The 18262-nt window shown below is 50.9% G+C and overlaps 1 protein-coding gene across 1 annotated transcript in view; it reads right to left on the bottom strand.

Annotated features, from left to right (window-relative positions):
• Positions 1-17332: 17332 nt before the first annotated feature.
• Positions 17333-18262, bottom strand: part of PLCL1 (phospholipase C like 1 (inactive)) — a 151054-nt gene continuing 150124 nt past the window's right edge. Inside the window, exon 6 of the mRNA XM_029069763.2 lies at positions 17333-17884. Coding sequence (XP_028925596.1) covers positions 17708-17884 — 177 coding nt within the window. The 3' untranslated portion in view covers positions 17333-17707. The remainder of the gene's footprint in view (positions 17885-18262) is intronic.

The following is an 18262-nucleotide window of genomic DNA, read 5'->3' on the forward strand; positions in this document are numbered from 1 at the left end:
AGCGTTTCTTAAGGGGCAGACACTGTAATAATAATGTCGGTATTTGTTAAGCGCCCACTACGTGCCGAGCACTGTTCTAAGCGCCGGGGAAGATACAGGGGAATCAGGTTGTCCCACGTGAGGCTCACGGTTAATCCCCATTTTACAGATGAGGTAACTGAGGCACAGAGAAGCGAAGAGACTGGCCCACAGTCACACAGCTGACAAGTGGCAGAGCCGGGAGTCGAACCCATGACCTCTGACTCCGAAGCCCTGTACTACGTGCTGGGTAGATACAAACTAATCCGGTTGGATACAATCCCCGTCCCACGTGAGAAGAAGCGTGGCTTAGAGGCTAGAGCCCAAGACTGGGAGTCAGAAGGACCCGGGTTCTAACCCCGGCTCCTCCACATGTCTGCTATGTGACCTTGGGCAAGTCACTTCGCTTCTCTGGGCCTCAGTTTCCTCATCTGGGAAGCGGGGATTAAGATCGTGAGCCCCACGTGGGACTGTAAGCTCGTTGTGGGCAGGGAATGTGTCCGTTTATTGTGGTATCGTACTCTTCCAAGTGCTTAGTACACTGCTCTGCCCACAGTGAGCGCTCAATAAATATGATCGAGTGAATGAACGAATGAATGATAGGGACTGCCGATGCAGCGTGGCTCAGAGGAAAGAGCCCGGGCTTGGGAGGCAGAGGTCATGGGTTCAAATCCCGGCTCTGCCACTTGGCAGCTGGGGGACTGTGGGCAAGTCACTTAACGTCTCTGTGCCTCAGTTACCTCATCTGTAAAATGGGGATTAAAACTTGTGAGCCTCACGTGGGACAACCTGATTCCCCTGTATCTACCCCAGCGCTTAGAACAGTGCTCTGCACATAGTAAGCGCTTAGCAAATACCAAAAAAAAAGCAAAAAACCTTGTACGTACCCCAGAGCTTAGAACATAGTAAACCCTTAAAGAGTACCATAATTATTATCACGTGGGACTCGAGGTCTTAATCCCATATTCGGAGCACTTTCTATGTGCAGAACACTGTCCTAAGCACTTGGTTCCCTCCCTAGCCCCTCTCCCTTGGAGTTCTTCACCTTCTCCCCAGGTGAGCAAGCTCTTTCTGGTCTTCTTGTTTCCTTTATTTTTTCCTGCTAGAGGCTCCTCCTTCTTAGACCGTGAGCCCCATGTGGGACAGGGCCTGTGTCTGACCTGAAGATCTTGCATCTCCCCCAGTGCTTAGTACAGTGCTTGGCGCACAGAAGGCGCTTAGCAAATACTATCATACACATACTATAATTATTATCGAAAAGATCTACTCTCCAAAATTATTTCTCCGGGCACAGTCAGCCTTTTAATCCGAAGAGAAAGCACAAAATAATAAAACGATAATGATAATAATAATAATATTGGTTCTCGTGAAGCCCTTACTATGTGCCAAACACTGTCCTAAGCGCTGGGGAAGATGCAAGGTAATCAGATTGGACACAGATTGTTCCATGTGGGGCTCACCATCTTAATCCCCAGTATTCAGATGAAGTAACCGAGGCTCAGAGAAGTGAAGTGACCTGCCCTAGGTCACACAGCTTCTGACCCCCCACCAAGGCAGCATGGTTTAATGGAAAGAGCAAAGTCTTGGGAGTCGGAGGTCATGGGTTCTAATCCCAGCTCTGCCACCTGTCAGCTGTGTGACTTCGGGCAAGTGATTAACTTCTCTGGGCCTCAGTTACCTCATCTGTAAAATGGGGATGAAGACTGTGAGCCCCACATGGGACAAACTGATTATCTTGTATCTACCCCAGCGCTTGCAACAGTGCTTGGCACATAGTAAGCGCTTAACAAATGACATCAGTATTATTATTATTATTATTATTATTGTTGTCTGCTGTGTGATCTTGGGCAAGTCATACTTCACTTCTCTGGCTCTCAGTTACCTCATCTGTAAAATGGGGATAAAGAGCGTGAGACCCTGTGGGACAGGGACTATGTCGGTTCCAATTTAACTCGAATCTACCCCACTGTTTAGGACAGTGCTTGGCACATAGTAAGTGCTTAACAAGTACCATAATTATTATTATTCTTTCCCAGAACTTGGCACAGTGGTCTTTACATAGTAGATGCCCATTTGTCTGTTTAATGCTATCTGTTAAGCGCTTATGTCATGATGGGTACTGTACTAATCACTGGGCTAGATATAAGGGTTCCAATTTTCACAATATTTGTGTAATATACCCAATAAAACACCCCTAGAGACACGGCTGCCAATCCTCATAAATAGCCAAGCAACCACAAGCTCCAATATTGATAATATGCATATCAATCAATCACATAATACATCCAATAAAACTCCCCTGGATACCCAGGCTCCAATACTCCCACAAAGTACCACCGTGGCTCAGTGGAAAGAGCCTGGGCTTGGGAGTCAAAGGTCATGGGTTCGAATCCCGGCTCTGCCACTTGTCAGCTGTGTGACTGTGGGCAAGTCACTTCACTTCTCTGTGCCTCAATGACCTCATCTGTAAAATGGGGGTGAAGACTGCGAGCCCCACGTGGGACAACCTGATCATCTTGTATCCCCTCCAGCGCTTAGAACAGGGCTTTGCACATAGTAAGTGCTTAACAAATCCCAACATTATTAATACCCTAAATATTCACTCAATCAATAGTATTTATTGAGCGCTTACTATGTGCAGAGCACTGTACTAAGCGCATGGAATGGACAATTGGGCAGCAGAGAGAGACGATACCTGCCAAATAGCCAAGGAAGCACAGCATCCAAGATAAATAATATTTGCCAACCTACCGTAAACACCGAATCAAATTCCCGGCGAAGTAGAGACTCCAATGTTCCCACAAATTACTCTAAATTCTGGAGGAAAACCCTGGAAAAGGGTACTTCCAGGTCAGCCAGTGGAACTTCTCCAACATAACCAAGGGTCTCAGGGGGCAAAAGAAGAAACAGCCCAACTTCCCTCCCCAGAATTTAAATGCTGATTGGCTCTCATTCCCAGAAGACCTGGGAAATGTAATTCTCAAGCAGCAGATCCTGCCATAATAAGTTCCCTATTTCCCCTTCGGTTCCATCCCATCGCTTCTGCCTCTTTCGGAGGAAGTAAATAGTCAGCTGAGATGCACACACATTTCAGCCAATGGGAGGGATGCGTAAGGGATATTAATAGTAATAATGTTGGTATTTGTTAAGCACTTACTATGTGCAAAGTACTGTTCTAAGCGCTGGGGGAGATACAGGGTAATTAGGTTGTCCCATGTGAGGCTCACAGTCTTCATCCCCCTTTTACAGATGAGGTCACTGAGGGCCAGAGAAGTGAAGCGACTTGCCCACAGTCACACAGCTGACAAGTGGCAGAGCCAAGATTCAAACCCACGACCTCTGACTCCCAACCCTGTGCTCTTTCCACTGAGCCACGCTGCTTCCCTATAATAATAATAATTCCCCATAATAATAGTTGTGGGATTTGTTAAGAGCTGATTACGTTCGAGGCCCGTATTAAGCGCCAGAGTTGGATTCAGGTAAATCGGGTTGGACACAGTCCCTGTCCCACATGGGGCTCACAGTCTCAATCCCCATTTTCCAGATGAGGTAAACGAGGCTCAGAGAAGTGAAGTGACTTAATAATGTCGGCATTTGTTAAGCGCTTACTATGTGCCGAGCACTGTTCTAAGCGCTGGGGTAGACATAGGGGAATCAAGTCGTCCCACGTGGGGCTCACAGTCTTAATCCCCATTTTACAGATGAGGGAACTGAGGCACAGAGAAGTTAAGTGACTCGCCCACGGTCACAAAGCCGACAAGTGGCAGAGCTGGGATTCGAACTCATGAGCCCTGACTCCGAAGCCCGTGCTCTTTCCACTGAGCCACGCTGCTTCTCAAGGTCCAAGGCCCAAGGTCACCCAGCAGGCAAGCGGCCGAGCTGGGATTAGAACCCATGACCTTCTGATCCGCGAGCCCATGCTCTCCCCACTGTGCCGTGAGGGTGGTCGAAGGGCAGCCGGGTCTCTTAACGTCAATCAATCACTGGTATTTATTGAGTGCTTTTTTAAAAAATATGGTGTTTGTTAAGTGTTTGCTATGTGCCAGACATGATGTAGATACAGGATAATCAAGCTGGACAAAAAGTCCCTGTCCCACATGGAGCTCTCTGTCTCCATCCCCATTTTCCAGATGAGGTGACTGAGGCCCAGAGAAGCGAAGTGACCTGCCCAAAGTCACCCAGCAGACAAGTGGCGGAGCCGGGATGAGAAAGCAGCGTGGCTCAGTGGAAAGAGCGCGGGCTTCGGAGTCAGGGCTCATGAGTTCGAATCCCAGCTCTGCCCCTTGTCGGCTGTGTGACCGTGGGCGAGTCACTTCACTTCTCGGTGCCTCAGTTCCCTCATCTGGAAAATGGGGATGAAGACTGTGAGCCCCACGTGGGACGACCCGATTCCCCTATGTCTCCCCCAGCGCTTAGAACAGTGCTCGGCACATAGTAAGCGCTTAACAAATACCAACATTATTATTATTATTATTATTATTAACCCAGGTCCTTCCAAATCCAAGCCCGGGTCCTTTCCAGTCGGCCACGCTGCTTCTCACGCTTCTCTGCCTGACGGTCTCCCGCTGAGGTTCGGCTAAACGTCATCGGCTCGTTGAGTTGGGTCCGGGCTCAGCGGGTCTGACGTCCGAGTCGCGGCTGAGCGTCCGCTCCCGAAATAGCCGACTGCTCCCTGGCCGGCGGCGGAAGGGTCAACCGGCTTCAAACGCGGAGCGAAGGCGAGCACGTAGGATGGACGGCCTCCGGACGACTCGAGCCTCTGTTCCTTCTCTCCTAACAGTGATAATAGTAATAATTCTATTCTGTTCTAGATTCCATTTATTGCTATTGTTCTTGTCTGCCTGCCTCCCCCCGATTAGACCGCGCGCCCGTCAAAGGGCAGGGACTGTATCTGTTACCGATCTGTCCATTCCAAGCGCTTAGTACAGTGCTCTGCACATAGTAAGTGCTCAATAAATACTATGGAATGATTGAATAGTAACCATGGTATTTGTTAATCGCTTACTATGTGTTTCAGGCACCGTACTAAACGCTGGGGTGGATACGAGCACCTCGGGTTGGACACGGTCCCTGCCCCACGTGGGACTCACAGTCTCAATCCCCATTTTAGAAATGAGGTCACTGAGGCCCAGAGAGGTGAAGTGACTTGCCCAAGGTCATCCGGCAGGCAAGGGGCAGAGCCGGGATTAGAACCCACGACCTTCTGACTCCCGGGCCCGGGCTCTATCCACCACACCACGCTCCCCTCTCTATCAACCTTGAGAAGCACCCTGAGCTCGTGGCTCGAGGCCGAGCCTGGGCGTCAGAGGGACCCGGCTTCCATTCCCGGCTCTGCCCCTTGTCTGCTGGGCGACAGTGGGAAGATCACTTCACTTCTCTGGGCCTCGGCTCCCTCATCTGGAAAATGGGGATTGAGCCTCCATTCTATTTATCGCGATTATGTTGTCTCGGTTTTGTCCGTCCGTCTCCCCCGATTAGACCGTGAGCCCGTCGCTGGGCAGGGACCGTCTCTATCTGTTGCCGAATTGTCCATTCCAAGCGCTTAGTCCAGTGCTCTGCACAGAGTAAGCGCTCAATAAATACTATTGAATGAGTGAATGAATGACCGTGAGCCCCACGTGGGACAGGGACTGTGTCCAACCCAATTTGCTTGTATCCACCCCAGAGTTCAGTACAGTGCCTGGCACCTAGTAAGCGCTTAACAAATACCATCACGCCACTTGTTCCCGGCTCTGCCACTTGTCTGCTGTGTGACCTTGGGCAAGACACTTAACTTCTCTATTCCTCAGTTACCTCATCTGTAAAATGAGGATTAAGACCGTGAACCCCGGGTGGGAAAACCTGACATCGTGTTTCTATCCCAGCACTTAGAACAGTGCTTAGGACATAGTCAGCGCTTCACAAATCCCATCATTATAATGATCATTGTTATTGTCTTAGGCTCTTTATTGTTATTAGGCTCTTTCCACTAAGCCACGAGAAGCAGCGTGGCTTAGTGGAAAGAGCCTGGGCTTGGGAGTCAGAGGTCATGAGTTCGAATCCCAGCTCTGCCCCTCGTCAGCTGTGTGACTGTGGGCGAGTCACTTCACTTCTCTGGGCCTCAGTGACCTCATCGGCAAAATGGGGATTACCTGTGAGCCTCACGTGGGACAATCCGATGACCCTGTATCTCCCCCAGCGCTTAGAACGGTGCTCTGCACATAGTAAGCGCTTAACAAGTACCAACATTATTATTATCATTATTATTCTCTGGGCCTCAGTTCCCTCATCTGGAAAATGGGGATGAAGAGTTTGATCCCTGTGTGGGACAGGAACTGTGTCTGACCCCATTATTTTGTATGCACCCCAATGCTTAGAACCATCCCTGGCACATAATAGTATTAATAATAATGGCATCCGTTAAGCACTTACTATGTATCAAGCATTATTCTAAGCGCTAGGGTAGATACAGGCGAATCAGGTTGGACACAGTCCCCGTCCCACATGGGGCTCACAGTCTTTATCCCCATTTTACAGATGAGGTAATTGAGGCCCAGAGACGCGAAGTGACTTCCTTAAGGTCACACAGCAGACAAGTGGTGGAACTGGGATTAGAACCCATGACCTTCCGACTCCCAGGCCCGGGCTTTACCCGCTAATCGTTCTGTGCCTCAGTTCTCCTGTCCCCCCTCCGATTTAGACCGTGAGCCCCACGTGGGGCAAGGACTGAGTCCAACCAGATTATCTTCTATCTCCCCACCACTTAAAACAGTGCTTGGCACATAGTAAACGCTAAGCAAATACCACAATTATTATCGTGATCATCATTATTATTATCAATAATTCATTTTGATATCCATCTCCCTCCCTACGATGTAAACTCCCTGTGGGTAGGTATCGTGACCAGCAAACTCTCTAGTACTGCACCCGGGTTCAAAACAGCTTGGTGGCTTGGGAGTCAGAGGTCTTGGGTTCTAATCCCGGCTCCGCCACTTGTCTGCTGAGTGACCTTGGGCAAGTCACTTCATTTCTCTGGGCCTCAGTTCCCTCATCTGTGAAATGGGGATGAAGACCGTGAGCCCCACACGGGACAACCTGATGATCTCGCATAATAATGTTGGAATTTGTTAAGCGCTTACTATGTGCAGAGCACCGTTCTAAGCGCTGGGGGAGATACAGGGTCATCACGTGAGGCTCACAGTTAATCCCCATTTTACAGATGAGGTCACTGAGGCCCAGAGAAGTGAAGTGACTCGCCCACAGTCACACAGCTGACAAGGGGCAGAGCCGGGAGTCGAACTCATGACCTCTGACTCCGAAGCCCAGGCTCTTTCCACTGAGCCACGCTGCTTCCTCTAATAATAATAATCATGTTGGTATTTGTTAAGCGCTTACTATGTGCCGAGCACTGTTCTAAGCGCTGGGGTAGACAGAGGGGAATCAGGTCGTCCCACGTGGGGCTCACAGTCTTAATCCCCATTTTACAGATGAGGGAACTGAGGCACAGAGAAGTGAAGTGACTCGCCCACAGTCACACAGCCGACAAGTAGCAGAGCTGGGATTCGAACTCATGAGCCCTGACTCCAAAGCCCGTGCTCTTTCCACTGAGCCAGCTCGCTGCGGACAGGAATAGATCTGTTTTTTGTTCTTCTGTACTCTCCCAAGCGCTTAGTACAGACCTCTGCACACAGTAAGCACTCGATAAATACGACGGAATGAATGAATGACCCCCCACTTTACACACGAGGGAACTGAGGCACAGAGAAGTGAAGTGACTCACCCAAGGTCACACAGCAGACAAGGGGCGGAGCCGGGATGAAAACCCCAGGTCCTTCTGACTCCGGGGCCCGGGTTCTATCCACTGGGCCACGCTGCTTCTCATTCAGTCAGTCGGATTTATTGAGCAGTAATTTACTGTTGGCAGAGCACTGTGCTAAGCACCGAGGAGAAAGCAGTGCTATAAACAGACACACTCCTTGCCCTAGAACCCAGGTCTTTTGATGTCCAGGCCCGAGCTCTTTCCACTAGGCCACGCTGCTTCTCAAAATGAGAGCCGGAGGGCACACGGGCTGTGAAGCAGCGTGGCCTAATGGATAGAGCCCAGACCAGGAGTCAGAAGGTCATGAGTTCTAATCCCAGCTCCGTCACGTGTCTGCTTTGTGACCTCGGATAAGTCATTTCACTTCTCTGGCCCTCAGTTCTCTCAACTGTAAAATGGGGCCTGAGACTGTGAGCTCCATGTGGGACAGGGACTGTGTCCAACCTGATTTGCTTGTATCCACTCCAGCGCTTACTACAGTGCCTGACCCATAGTAAAGGATCAACAGAAGCAGCGTGGCTCACTGGAAAGAGCCCGGGCTTGGGAGTCAGAGGTCATGGGTTCGAACCCCGGCTCTGTCACTTGTCAGCTGGGTGACTTTGGGCAAGTCACTTCACTTCTCTGGGCCTCAGTTACCTCATCTGGAAAATGGGGATGAAGACCGTGAGCCCCACGAGGGACAACCCGATTCCCCTGGGTCTCCCCCAGCGCTTAGAACGGTGCTCGGCACATAGTAAGTGCTTAACAAATACCAACATTATCATTATTAACAGATACCATAATTATTATGATGATTATAAACGGCCTGTGGCCATTTTCATTCATTCATTAGTATTTATGTGCAGAGCACTGTACTAAGCGCTTGGAATGTACAATTTGGCAACAGATAGAGACATTCTGTAAAGTGCTGGGCAGAGTCAAGGAAATAATAGCCATCATTCCCGCTCTGGCCTTCCCCAGGGAAACGAGGCCCCTCCGTCTTTTCGGTCTTTCCCGCATCTTCGGCTCTAGGCCCGGGCCAAATTTCACTCCTTAGTTCCCGGCCCTTTCCTTCCTCTGTGGCAATTAAATCTTCTCGCTCTTCGCGGACGTAAGCCCGATAGAATCGTCGGCTGGGAACCGGACGGACGAGTTGAGGGGGGTCTCTTCTCCTCAGCATCCAACACGGGCAGGCCTGCTTGGGCCAAGTGGGGGTTGTTAGAAGAGCAAGAGTTTATGACTTGGAGATTGAAACTGTGGAAGAAAACTTCAGGGCCTTCATTTCACTTATTAATCATAGTAATGATGGTATTTGTTAATAATAATAATAATAATGTTGGTATTTGTTAAGAGCTTACTAGGTGCCGAGCACCGTTCTAAGCGCTGGGGGAGACACAGGGGAATCGGGTTGTCCCCCGTGGGGCTCACGGTCTTAATTCCCATTTTACAGATGAGGGAACTGAGGCACCGAGAAGTGAAGTGACTTGCCCAAAGTCACACCGCCGACAAGCGGCCGGGCCGGGATCTGAACCCGCGACCTCTGAATCCAAAGCCCGTGCTCTTTCCACTGAGCCACGCTGTAAGTAATTACTATGTGTCAGGCACCGTACCAACCGCTGGGGTGGATAAAAGGAACTCGGGGTGGACACGGGCCCTTTCCCAAAGTGGGCTCACAGTCTCAATCCCCATTTTACAGATGAGGTAATTGAGGCCCAGAGAAGAAAAGTGACTTGCCCGAGGTCACACGGGACCGGTGGAGAAGCCGGGACTAGAACCCACGACCTTCTGACTCCCGGGCCCGGGCTCTAGCCACTACACCGTGCTCACTTCTCTTTCCCTCATGGCACAGTGGTTAGAGCCCGGGCCTGGGAGGCAGAAAGTCACGGGTTCTAATCCTGGCTCTGCCACATGTCTCCTGCGTGACCTGGGGCAAGTCATTTCACTTCTCCGGGCCTCAGTACCCTTATCTGGAAAACGGGGATGAAGAGTGGGAACCCCATGTGGAACAGCGACTGTATCCTACCTGATTAGCTTCCATCTACCTCAGTGCTTAGAACAGTGCTTGGCACATAGTAAGTGCTTAACAAGTGCCATAATTATTATTATCATAATTATTTGATGCCCTACCCCAGGGCCACACCCCCTCCCCGGCACTCAGAACAGTGCTTGGTACATAGTCAGCACTTAACGAATACCATCATTATTATTATTATTTATTTTTATTTCATTTATTTTTATTTATGCCCAGGGCTATACAGCCTTGGCTTAGTAGCAAGAGCCCGCGCTCAGGAGTCAGAGGACGTGGATTCTAATCCCTCGCCGCCACCTGTCTGCTGTGTAACCTTGGCAAGCCACTTCATTTCTCTGGGCCTCAGTTCCCTCGTCTGTAAAATGGAGATGAAGAACCTGAGCCTCACGTGGGACCACCTGATTACCCTGTTTCTACTCCTGGGTTTACAACAGCGCTTGACAAGCAGCGTGGCTCAGTGGCAAGAGCCCGGGCTTGGGAGTCCGAGGTCATGGGTTCGAATCCCGGCTCGGCCACTTGTCAGCTGGGTGACTCTGGGCGAGTCACTTCACTTCTCTGGGCCTCAGTGACCTCATCTGTCAAATGGGGATGAAGACTGTGAACCTCACGTGGGACTACCTGCGGATCCTGTATCTCCCCCAGCGCTTAGAACAGTGCTCTGCACATAGTAAGCGCTTAACAAAACCCAACGTTATTATTATTAGTAAACACTTAACAAATACCATTATTATTATGATTATACCCCTCTCCCCAGGCGACAGCCTTCCCCAAGAACATCCCCCCTCCCCAAATGAAGTCCCCCAGAGGGTCACGCCCATAAAGGGGGATTAAGACTGTGAGCCCCCCGTGGGACAACCTGATTCTCCTGTATCTACCCCAGCGCTTAGAACAGTGCTCGGCACATAGTAAGCGCCTAACAGATACCAACATTATTATCCCCTGCCCACGTCCATTCCCAAGACCATGCCCCCTTCCCAAATCATGCCCGTCTCCACTGCCATTGCCCAGGGCCTGACTCCCTCCCCCAAATTATGCTCCTTTTCAGGACCTCTCCCCCTTCCGATGGGCTAACACCCCTCCTTGGGGCCGTACCCCCTCCCCTGTATGACCCCCCTTCCCCGCCCCGGCCTGGGGATTCAGCCCCAGAGACCCCAGTGGCACTGTGGGTTTTGCACAATGTTCAAGGATGAGACTGGACAATGACTTGTTCGATGCCATGGGCTCAATGTCACGGGTTCTAATCCCGGCTCCGCCGCTTGTCAGCTGTGTGACTTTGGGCAAGTCGCTTCGCTTCTCCCGGCCTCCGTGACCTCGTCTGGAAAATGGGGATTAAGACTGGGAGCCCCACCTGGGACGAACCGATCACCTTGTGTCCTCCCCCCAGCGCTTAGAACGGTGCTTTGCACATAGTAAGCGCTTAACAAATACCACCATTATTATTAATGCCTAGATTTAGATTGTTAAGCTCCTCCACTAGATCGTCACTGTCTTGAGGGCAGAGATCAGCCAGAGAAGCAGTGCTGCCTAGCGGAAAGACCCATGGCCTGGGAGTCAGAGATCCTGGGTTCTAATCCAGGCCCTGACCCGCGTCGGCTGCGTGATCTTGGGTAAGTCATTTCACTTATCTGGGCCTCAGTTCCCTCATCTGGAAAATGGGGACTGTGAGCTCTATGTGGGACAGGATCTGTGTCCAACCTGATCAATTTGTCAGCGCTTAGGACAGCGCCTGGCACATAGTAAGCCCTTAACAAATACCACAAAAAAACCCAAAACTTGTCTGGTGTGTGATGTGTGACCTCGGGTAAGTCACTTCACTTCTCTGTACCTCAGTTACCTCCTCTGTAAAATGGGAATTCAATCCCTGTTCTTCCTTCTCCTTAGCGTGTGAGCCCCAGATGGGACCTCCTTATCTTATAATAATAATAATAATAATAATGCTGGCATTTATTAAGCGCTTACTATGTGCAGAGCACTGTTCTAAGCGCTGAGGTAGATTCAGGGTAATCACGTTGTCCCACGGGAGGCTCACAGCTAATCCCCATTTTACAGATGAGTGAACTCAGGCCCAGAGAAGTTGTGACTTGCCCACAGTCACACAGCTGACAAGTGGCGGAGCCGGGATTCGAACCCATGACCTCGGACTCCCAAGCTCGGTCTCTTTCCACCGAGCCACGCTGCTTCCCAGAGTTCGACGCGGTCCTAGGCAAACGGTAAGAGCTTAACAAATGCTACCGTTATCATCATCATCATTACTCTTTCTACTATTATCCCCTCCCGAGTGTCCAGTGCAGCGCTCTGCACACTGGAGACGGTAAACTCTTCGATGGCAGGGCAATACGGGCTTGGGAGTCAGAGGTCATGGGTTCGAATCCCGGCTCCGCCCCTTATCAGCTGCGGGACCTGGGACAGGTCACGTAACCTTTCCGTGCCTCAGTGACCTCATCTGTAAAATGGGGATTAAGGCTGCGAGTTCCAGGTAGGACAGCCTGACGACCTTGTATCTTCTCCAGCGCTTAGAACAGTGCTTTGCGCATAGTAAGCGTTTAATACCGTGTTTATTATTACCGGTTCTACCGTACTCTCCCAAGCACTTAGTACAGTGCTCTGCATAGGGTAGGCATTCGGTAGATCCGACTGATTGATTTCACATCCGATCGTTCTCTGTCGAGAAGCAGCACGGCCTAGCGGATAGAGCTCGGGCCCGGGAGTCAGAAGGACCTGGGTTCTAGTCCCGGCTCCGCCATCCGTCCGCTGTGATACCTTGGGCGAGTCGTTTTACTTCCTCTGGGCTTCAGGTACCTCATCAGTAAAACGGAGGTTAAGGCTGTGAGCCCCACGTGGGACGGGGCCTGTGTCGAACAAGATTTGCTTGCATCTTCCGCAGCACTTAGTACAGCGGCTGGCACGTAGTAAGCGCTGAAGCGATATTATAGTTATCATTATTGGAGAAGCAGCGTGGCTCGGTGGAAAGAGTCCGGGCTTGGGAGTCAGAGTTCATGGGTTCGAATTCCGGCCCTGCCACTTGGCTGTGTGACCGTGGGCAAGTCACTTCACTTCTCCGGACCTCAGTTCCCTCATCTGGAAAATGGGGATTAAGACCGGGAGCCTCACGTGGGACCACCTGATGACCCTGTATCTCCCCCGGCGCTTAGAACGGTGCTCTGCACATAGTAAGCGCTTAACAGATACCAACAGTATCATTATTATTATTATTTCTCCATTCATCTTCCACCTTGGCCATGAGATCCTTAGGCGTAGGGGAGAGGAGGGAGGGGTCGGTCTCCAATCACGTTTTTCTTGCATAACCAAGGGTTCTGCACAGCAGCACTATCTTCAAGACTGTCAGTTCACGGTTCAGGGAACGTTCCTACTGATTCCGTTGTACCGGACTCTCCCAAGTGCTTAGTGCAGTCTTCCGAACCCAGTAAGAGCTCAATAAATGCCACTGACCGACTGATTTCCCCCTCTAGACTGTAAGGTCGCTGTGGGCGGGGTACATGTCTACCCACTCGGATGTATTAAATGATGATGATGATGATGGTATTTGTTAAGCGTTCACTAAGTGCAACACCCTGGGGTGGTTACGAGGTCATCAGCTCGTCGCCCGTGGGGGTCACAGCCTTAATCCCCATTTTACCGACGGGGTTACTGAGGCCCAGAGAAGTGAAATGAGTTGCCCAAAATCACACAGCCGACGAGTGGCGGAGCCAGGGTTAGAACCCGCGACCTCTGACTCTCAAGTGCTTAGTACAGTGCTCAGCACACGGTGAGGGCTCGATAAATACCACTGACACTGATTCCCCTTCTACACTGTAAGGCAACCGTGAGCGGGGAACGTGCACCTACTCTGTCATATTGGACTCTCCCAAGGGCTCAGTATAGTGCTCTCATGATGATGATGACAATTGGTATTTGTTAAGCACTTACTATGTGCCGAGCACTGTTCTAAGCGCCGGGGTAGATACAACATACAAGCTAATCAGGTTGTCCCACGTGGGGCTTACGTGGCTCAATGGAAAGAGCCCGGGCTTAGGAGTCAGAGGTCATGGGTTCGAATCCCGGCTCTGCCACTTGGCAGCTGTGTGACTGTGAGCGAGTCACTTCACTTCTCTGGGCCTCAGTTCCCTCATCTGGAAAATGGGGATTAACTGTGAGCCTCACGTGGGACGACCCGATCACCCTGTATCTACCCCAGCGCTTAGAACAGTGCTCTGCACATAGGAAGCGCTTAACAGATACCAACATGATTATTATTAATCCTCATTTCACAGATGAGGTAACTGAGGCGCGGAGACACTAAGTGACTTGCCCAAGGTCACAGAGCAGACAAGGGGCGGAGTCGGGATTAGAACCCACATCCTCTGACTCCCAAGGCCCTAAGCCAAGCTGCTTCCCTGAGCAGTTTCTCTGCTCACCGTAAGCGCTCAACGAATACCCCGATCGATTTATGACCGTGCTGATACTAAAGACCAAGTCCCAGCCGTCCCCACGTATTTTTCATCGTTTGCCCCTCAGAGCCAACCTCCTTATGAAACACAGAGATCGCGGGTGATTTTCTGTCTTTACTCTCTCGATAATGTGCAACACGAACATCATAGTGTTAAGAGGAAGTCAGGAATAATTTAACCGGGGAGCGAGAGAAGATTTTCAGATAGGCAAAATTTCAACCGCGATCTTCTACTGAATTCAACAACTTGGCCGATTTGTTAAACGAATTAATCGAGTAGCTTTTCAAAATAAAAGCGGTGCTTCAAATAAATACCTTCTCTTATCACCGTAGACCCATTAGTTCTGTTAGAGGTAATACCACAGTCAAGTACATTATCGAGAAATGAGAAGAAAGCGGTGGAAACGGTCCAGATGTTGCCTCGGCGGAGGATGAGTTTCACCGTCCCGGTTAGCCCGGGTTCTCCTCTGGGCTGAGACGTCTCGGTGGCGTAGAGGGAAGCATCGCAGTAGCCCGGCGGAACCGTCTTGGAGTCGGAGGACCTGGGTTCTGATCCCGACCCCTCCGCCCGCCAGCTGTGTGACTCTGGACCGGTCGCTTCTCTGTGCCTCGGTTTCCCCGTCCGTAACACAGGGGTGCCCTCCGACTTCGATCGTGAGCCCCATGCGGGACAGGGACCGTGTCCAATCTGATTGTCTTGTATCCACCCCAGCGCTCGGTACGATGCTTGGCACATAGTAAGCGCTTAAAGAAATACCACTGGTATTATTATTGTTACTGTCATTGATAATAATAATCGATCATACTTTTATGGTATCTGTGAAGTGCTGTTTATTAAGGGCTACTTATTGAGTGCTTTCTATGTGTAGAGCACTGTACTGAGCGCTTGGGAGAGTGCAATATAGCAAGAATTGGTAGACACAGTCCCTGCCGACAGGGAGCTTACAGTCTAGGAGCATTTTTATGTAGAAAACGCTTTCCCCGCTACCGATGTTTTCGTCCGCCGAGGAGACGGTTGAGTCACTATAACCTGTGCTATTGTCTTACGGTCCATCTTCAAACAATTCTGCTTTTTTCTCCCTTCGATCCCATTTCCAGCGGGGTGGGGGGATGGGAAGGTGAAGGAACGGTGTGATGGGGTGGTCCCTAGTGTGAGACCTCGGACCGGTCACTTAACCTCTTTGAGCCCCACTCCCCCCGTAAAACGGGGACAAGATAAACTGTGAGCTCCGTGTGGGACAGGGACTCGATGCGGCCTTTAGTGGGTAGAGCCCGGGCCTGGGAGTCAGAAGGACCCGGGTTCGAACCCTAGCTCTGCCCCACGTCTAATCCTGGCTCTGCCACTCGTCTGGGCAAGTCACTTCACTAGGCCGCCGTTCCCTCGTCCGTAAAATGGAGATTGAGCGTGTGAGCCGCGCGTGGGACAGGGACTGTGTCCAGTCTGGTTAACTTGTATCTACCCTAGCGCTTAGAACGGTGCTTGGCACATAGTAAGCGCTTAACAAGTATAATAATAATAATAATAATAACGCGAAGGGGAGACTGTTACTAATTACAGCAGCTATTAAAATCTCACCGGGGAACTTGCGTAGATAGAAGATTAGTAACAATAGGAAGACCCTCCTCGCAGACTGTAAACCCACTGCGGCCAGGGATTGTCTCTCTTCATTGCTGTATTGGACTTTCCAAGCGCTTGGTACAGTGCTCCGCACCCGGTGAGCACCCAGTAAATAGGATGGAATGAATGTATTATTATATATTATAATAATTATATATATTATATATTCACTTTGTTGTTAAAATATCATAAATATCATTCTAATAATATTGCGGGTTTACAATTATATATTAATTATAATATAATAGCATGTGATCTGTTCGTTATATTGCTGTTACTATTATTCATCTTCTCTCTACCCCAGTTCTCTAGTGAGCTTTTAATAGGCGCCGCAATTAGTATCCGTTTCCCCTTACCGCCATCGATCGATGGCATTAAGTTCTCGGGAGAGTACGATACAAAAGAGAAGGCCTAGGGGATCCTGCCCGCAAGGTCCTTACAGTCTAGAGGAGAATGATGATTGTGGTAATAATAATAATAATGATGATGATGACGGTATTTGTTAAGCACTTACTCTGTGCCAAGCACTGTGCTGGGTAGAGTTTAAGCCGACTGGACACGGTCTCTGTTCCACATGGAGCTTACTGTGTAAGTAGGAGGGAGAATTATTTCATCCCCATCTCACAGATGATAATAATAATAATCATAATAATGATGGTGGTATTTGTTAAGCGCTTACTACGTGCAAAGCACTGTTCTAAGCGCTGGGGGGTGGATAAAAGGTGATCAGGTTGTCCCACGTGGGGCTCCGTCTTAATCCCCATTTTACAGATGAGGGAACTAAGGCACCGAGCCTCAATCAACTGAATTCGCTGAGCGCTTCTTGAGCGCAGAACACTGTACTAAGCACCCGAAGTGGTTTGGCAAGCGATGAGCAATGAAGTGACCTGTGAAGAGAAATGAAGCGACTGACTCCAGGTCACCCAGCAGGCCAGGGCAGAGCCAGGATTAGAACCCAGGTCCTCCACCTTCCGGGCGGTCGGTCCCTCCACTGGGCCGCGCCGCCTTACCGTTCAAGAAGGATAAATCCACCGCGCAACCTTGTCCCGGCGGGGACTCGGAAGCAGGCCTTCCGGCTGCCCGGTCGAGAGCGGAGAAGGCGGTACGCGGCTCTCGACAGACGCGCCGGTCTCCCACGCGACGGCCTGACCCTCACCCGCCGCTCTGACACACGTGGATTTACTAGACGAAATTCCCATTTAAACCCAGCGGGGCCCTCGAGCTCCGTGCGACTCGTCAGCGTCCTCCCCCCCCGGCTTCCCGCTGCCTTTTCCGGCTCTCTCCCCGGCTGCCGGGATCTTCGGCCGCCAAAACCAGCCAAAAACCTCTTTCTCCAATCCAGCCCGCTCCACCTTCAGGCACTCGGTTCCCTTCGACGCCACGGCCCAGGCCTGAAATGATCGGACGACCCGGACGGGAAAGGAAAAATCCGTAGACGCCAGAAAGGGCTCTTCGTTCGGAATTTCAAAACGAAGACGTTAGTTCGCAACGACAGTGGAATAACTTAGACGATGGGTGATGTAGCATGGGATACCTCGAAAGGGTCTCTCTCTCCTATCTCCTGTCTCTCTCTCACACACGCACACGGGGGCCTACAGACGGCACCGTTTCTTAAAACCGCAGCCGAGGAACAGTTTAAATTAGATAAATTAACTGCCTTAAAATACCGCCGCCGCCCAACAGATCGCTCGGTTTCTCGCGATCCCTAGAGGGTGTTCCTCTGCCGACGGCGAAATCTTTCCCAGAAAACGAGAGGCCGGAGTTTTCGCCCACCCCCTCCGGGGGTGGAGGCAGGGGGCGGGGGTGGGGGGGGGGCTCTCAGAAGTTCCCGGTCTTGTCGGAGGTCTCCCTCGCCTCCGCGGCCGGCGGGTCCTGCGGGCTCCGGGCACGGCCGCCGCCCGTCTTGCCCAACCCGCACGACACACAGGCCGCCTGGATCTGCTTCATGTTCTCCACCGCTTCGCTCTTGGCATTCCTCAGCAGATCGCCTTGCCCCTGGCCGGACGGAGAGAGACGCACGGATTAAAGGCCCGACCATCCCCCGGCCGCGTTCCATTGGTCATTTATTTACGTATTCGTTCAGTCGTATTTATCGAGCGCTTACGGTGGGCAAGGCACTGTGCTGAGCACTTGGAAAGTACGATTCGGCAACAGGGACGATCCCTACCCAACAACGGGCTCACGGTCTAGAAGGATAACGGTATCTGTTAAGCGCTTACTATGTGCCGAGCACTGTTCCAACCGCTGGGGTAGATACAGGGTTATCGGGTTGTCCCAAGTGGGGCTCACGCTTTTCATCCCCATTTTACAGATGAGGTAACCGAGGTACAGAGATGTTAAGTAAAATGGGGATTAAGACTGTGAGCTTCACGT

Source organism: Ornithorhynchus anatinus, chromosome 7 (assembly GCF_004115215.2).
Source record: "Ornithorhynchus anatinus isolate Pmale09 chromosome 7, mOrnAna1.pri.v4, whole genome shotgun sequence".
NCBI classification, from domain to species: domain Eukaryota; kingdom Metazoa; phylum Chordata; class Mammalia; order Monotremata; family Ornithorhynchidae; genus Ornithorhynchus; species Ornithorhynchus anatinus.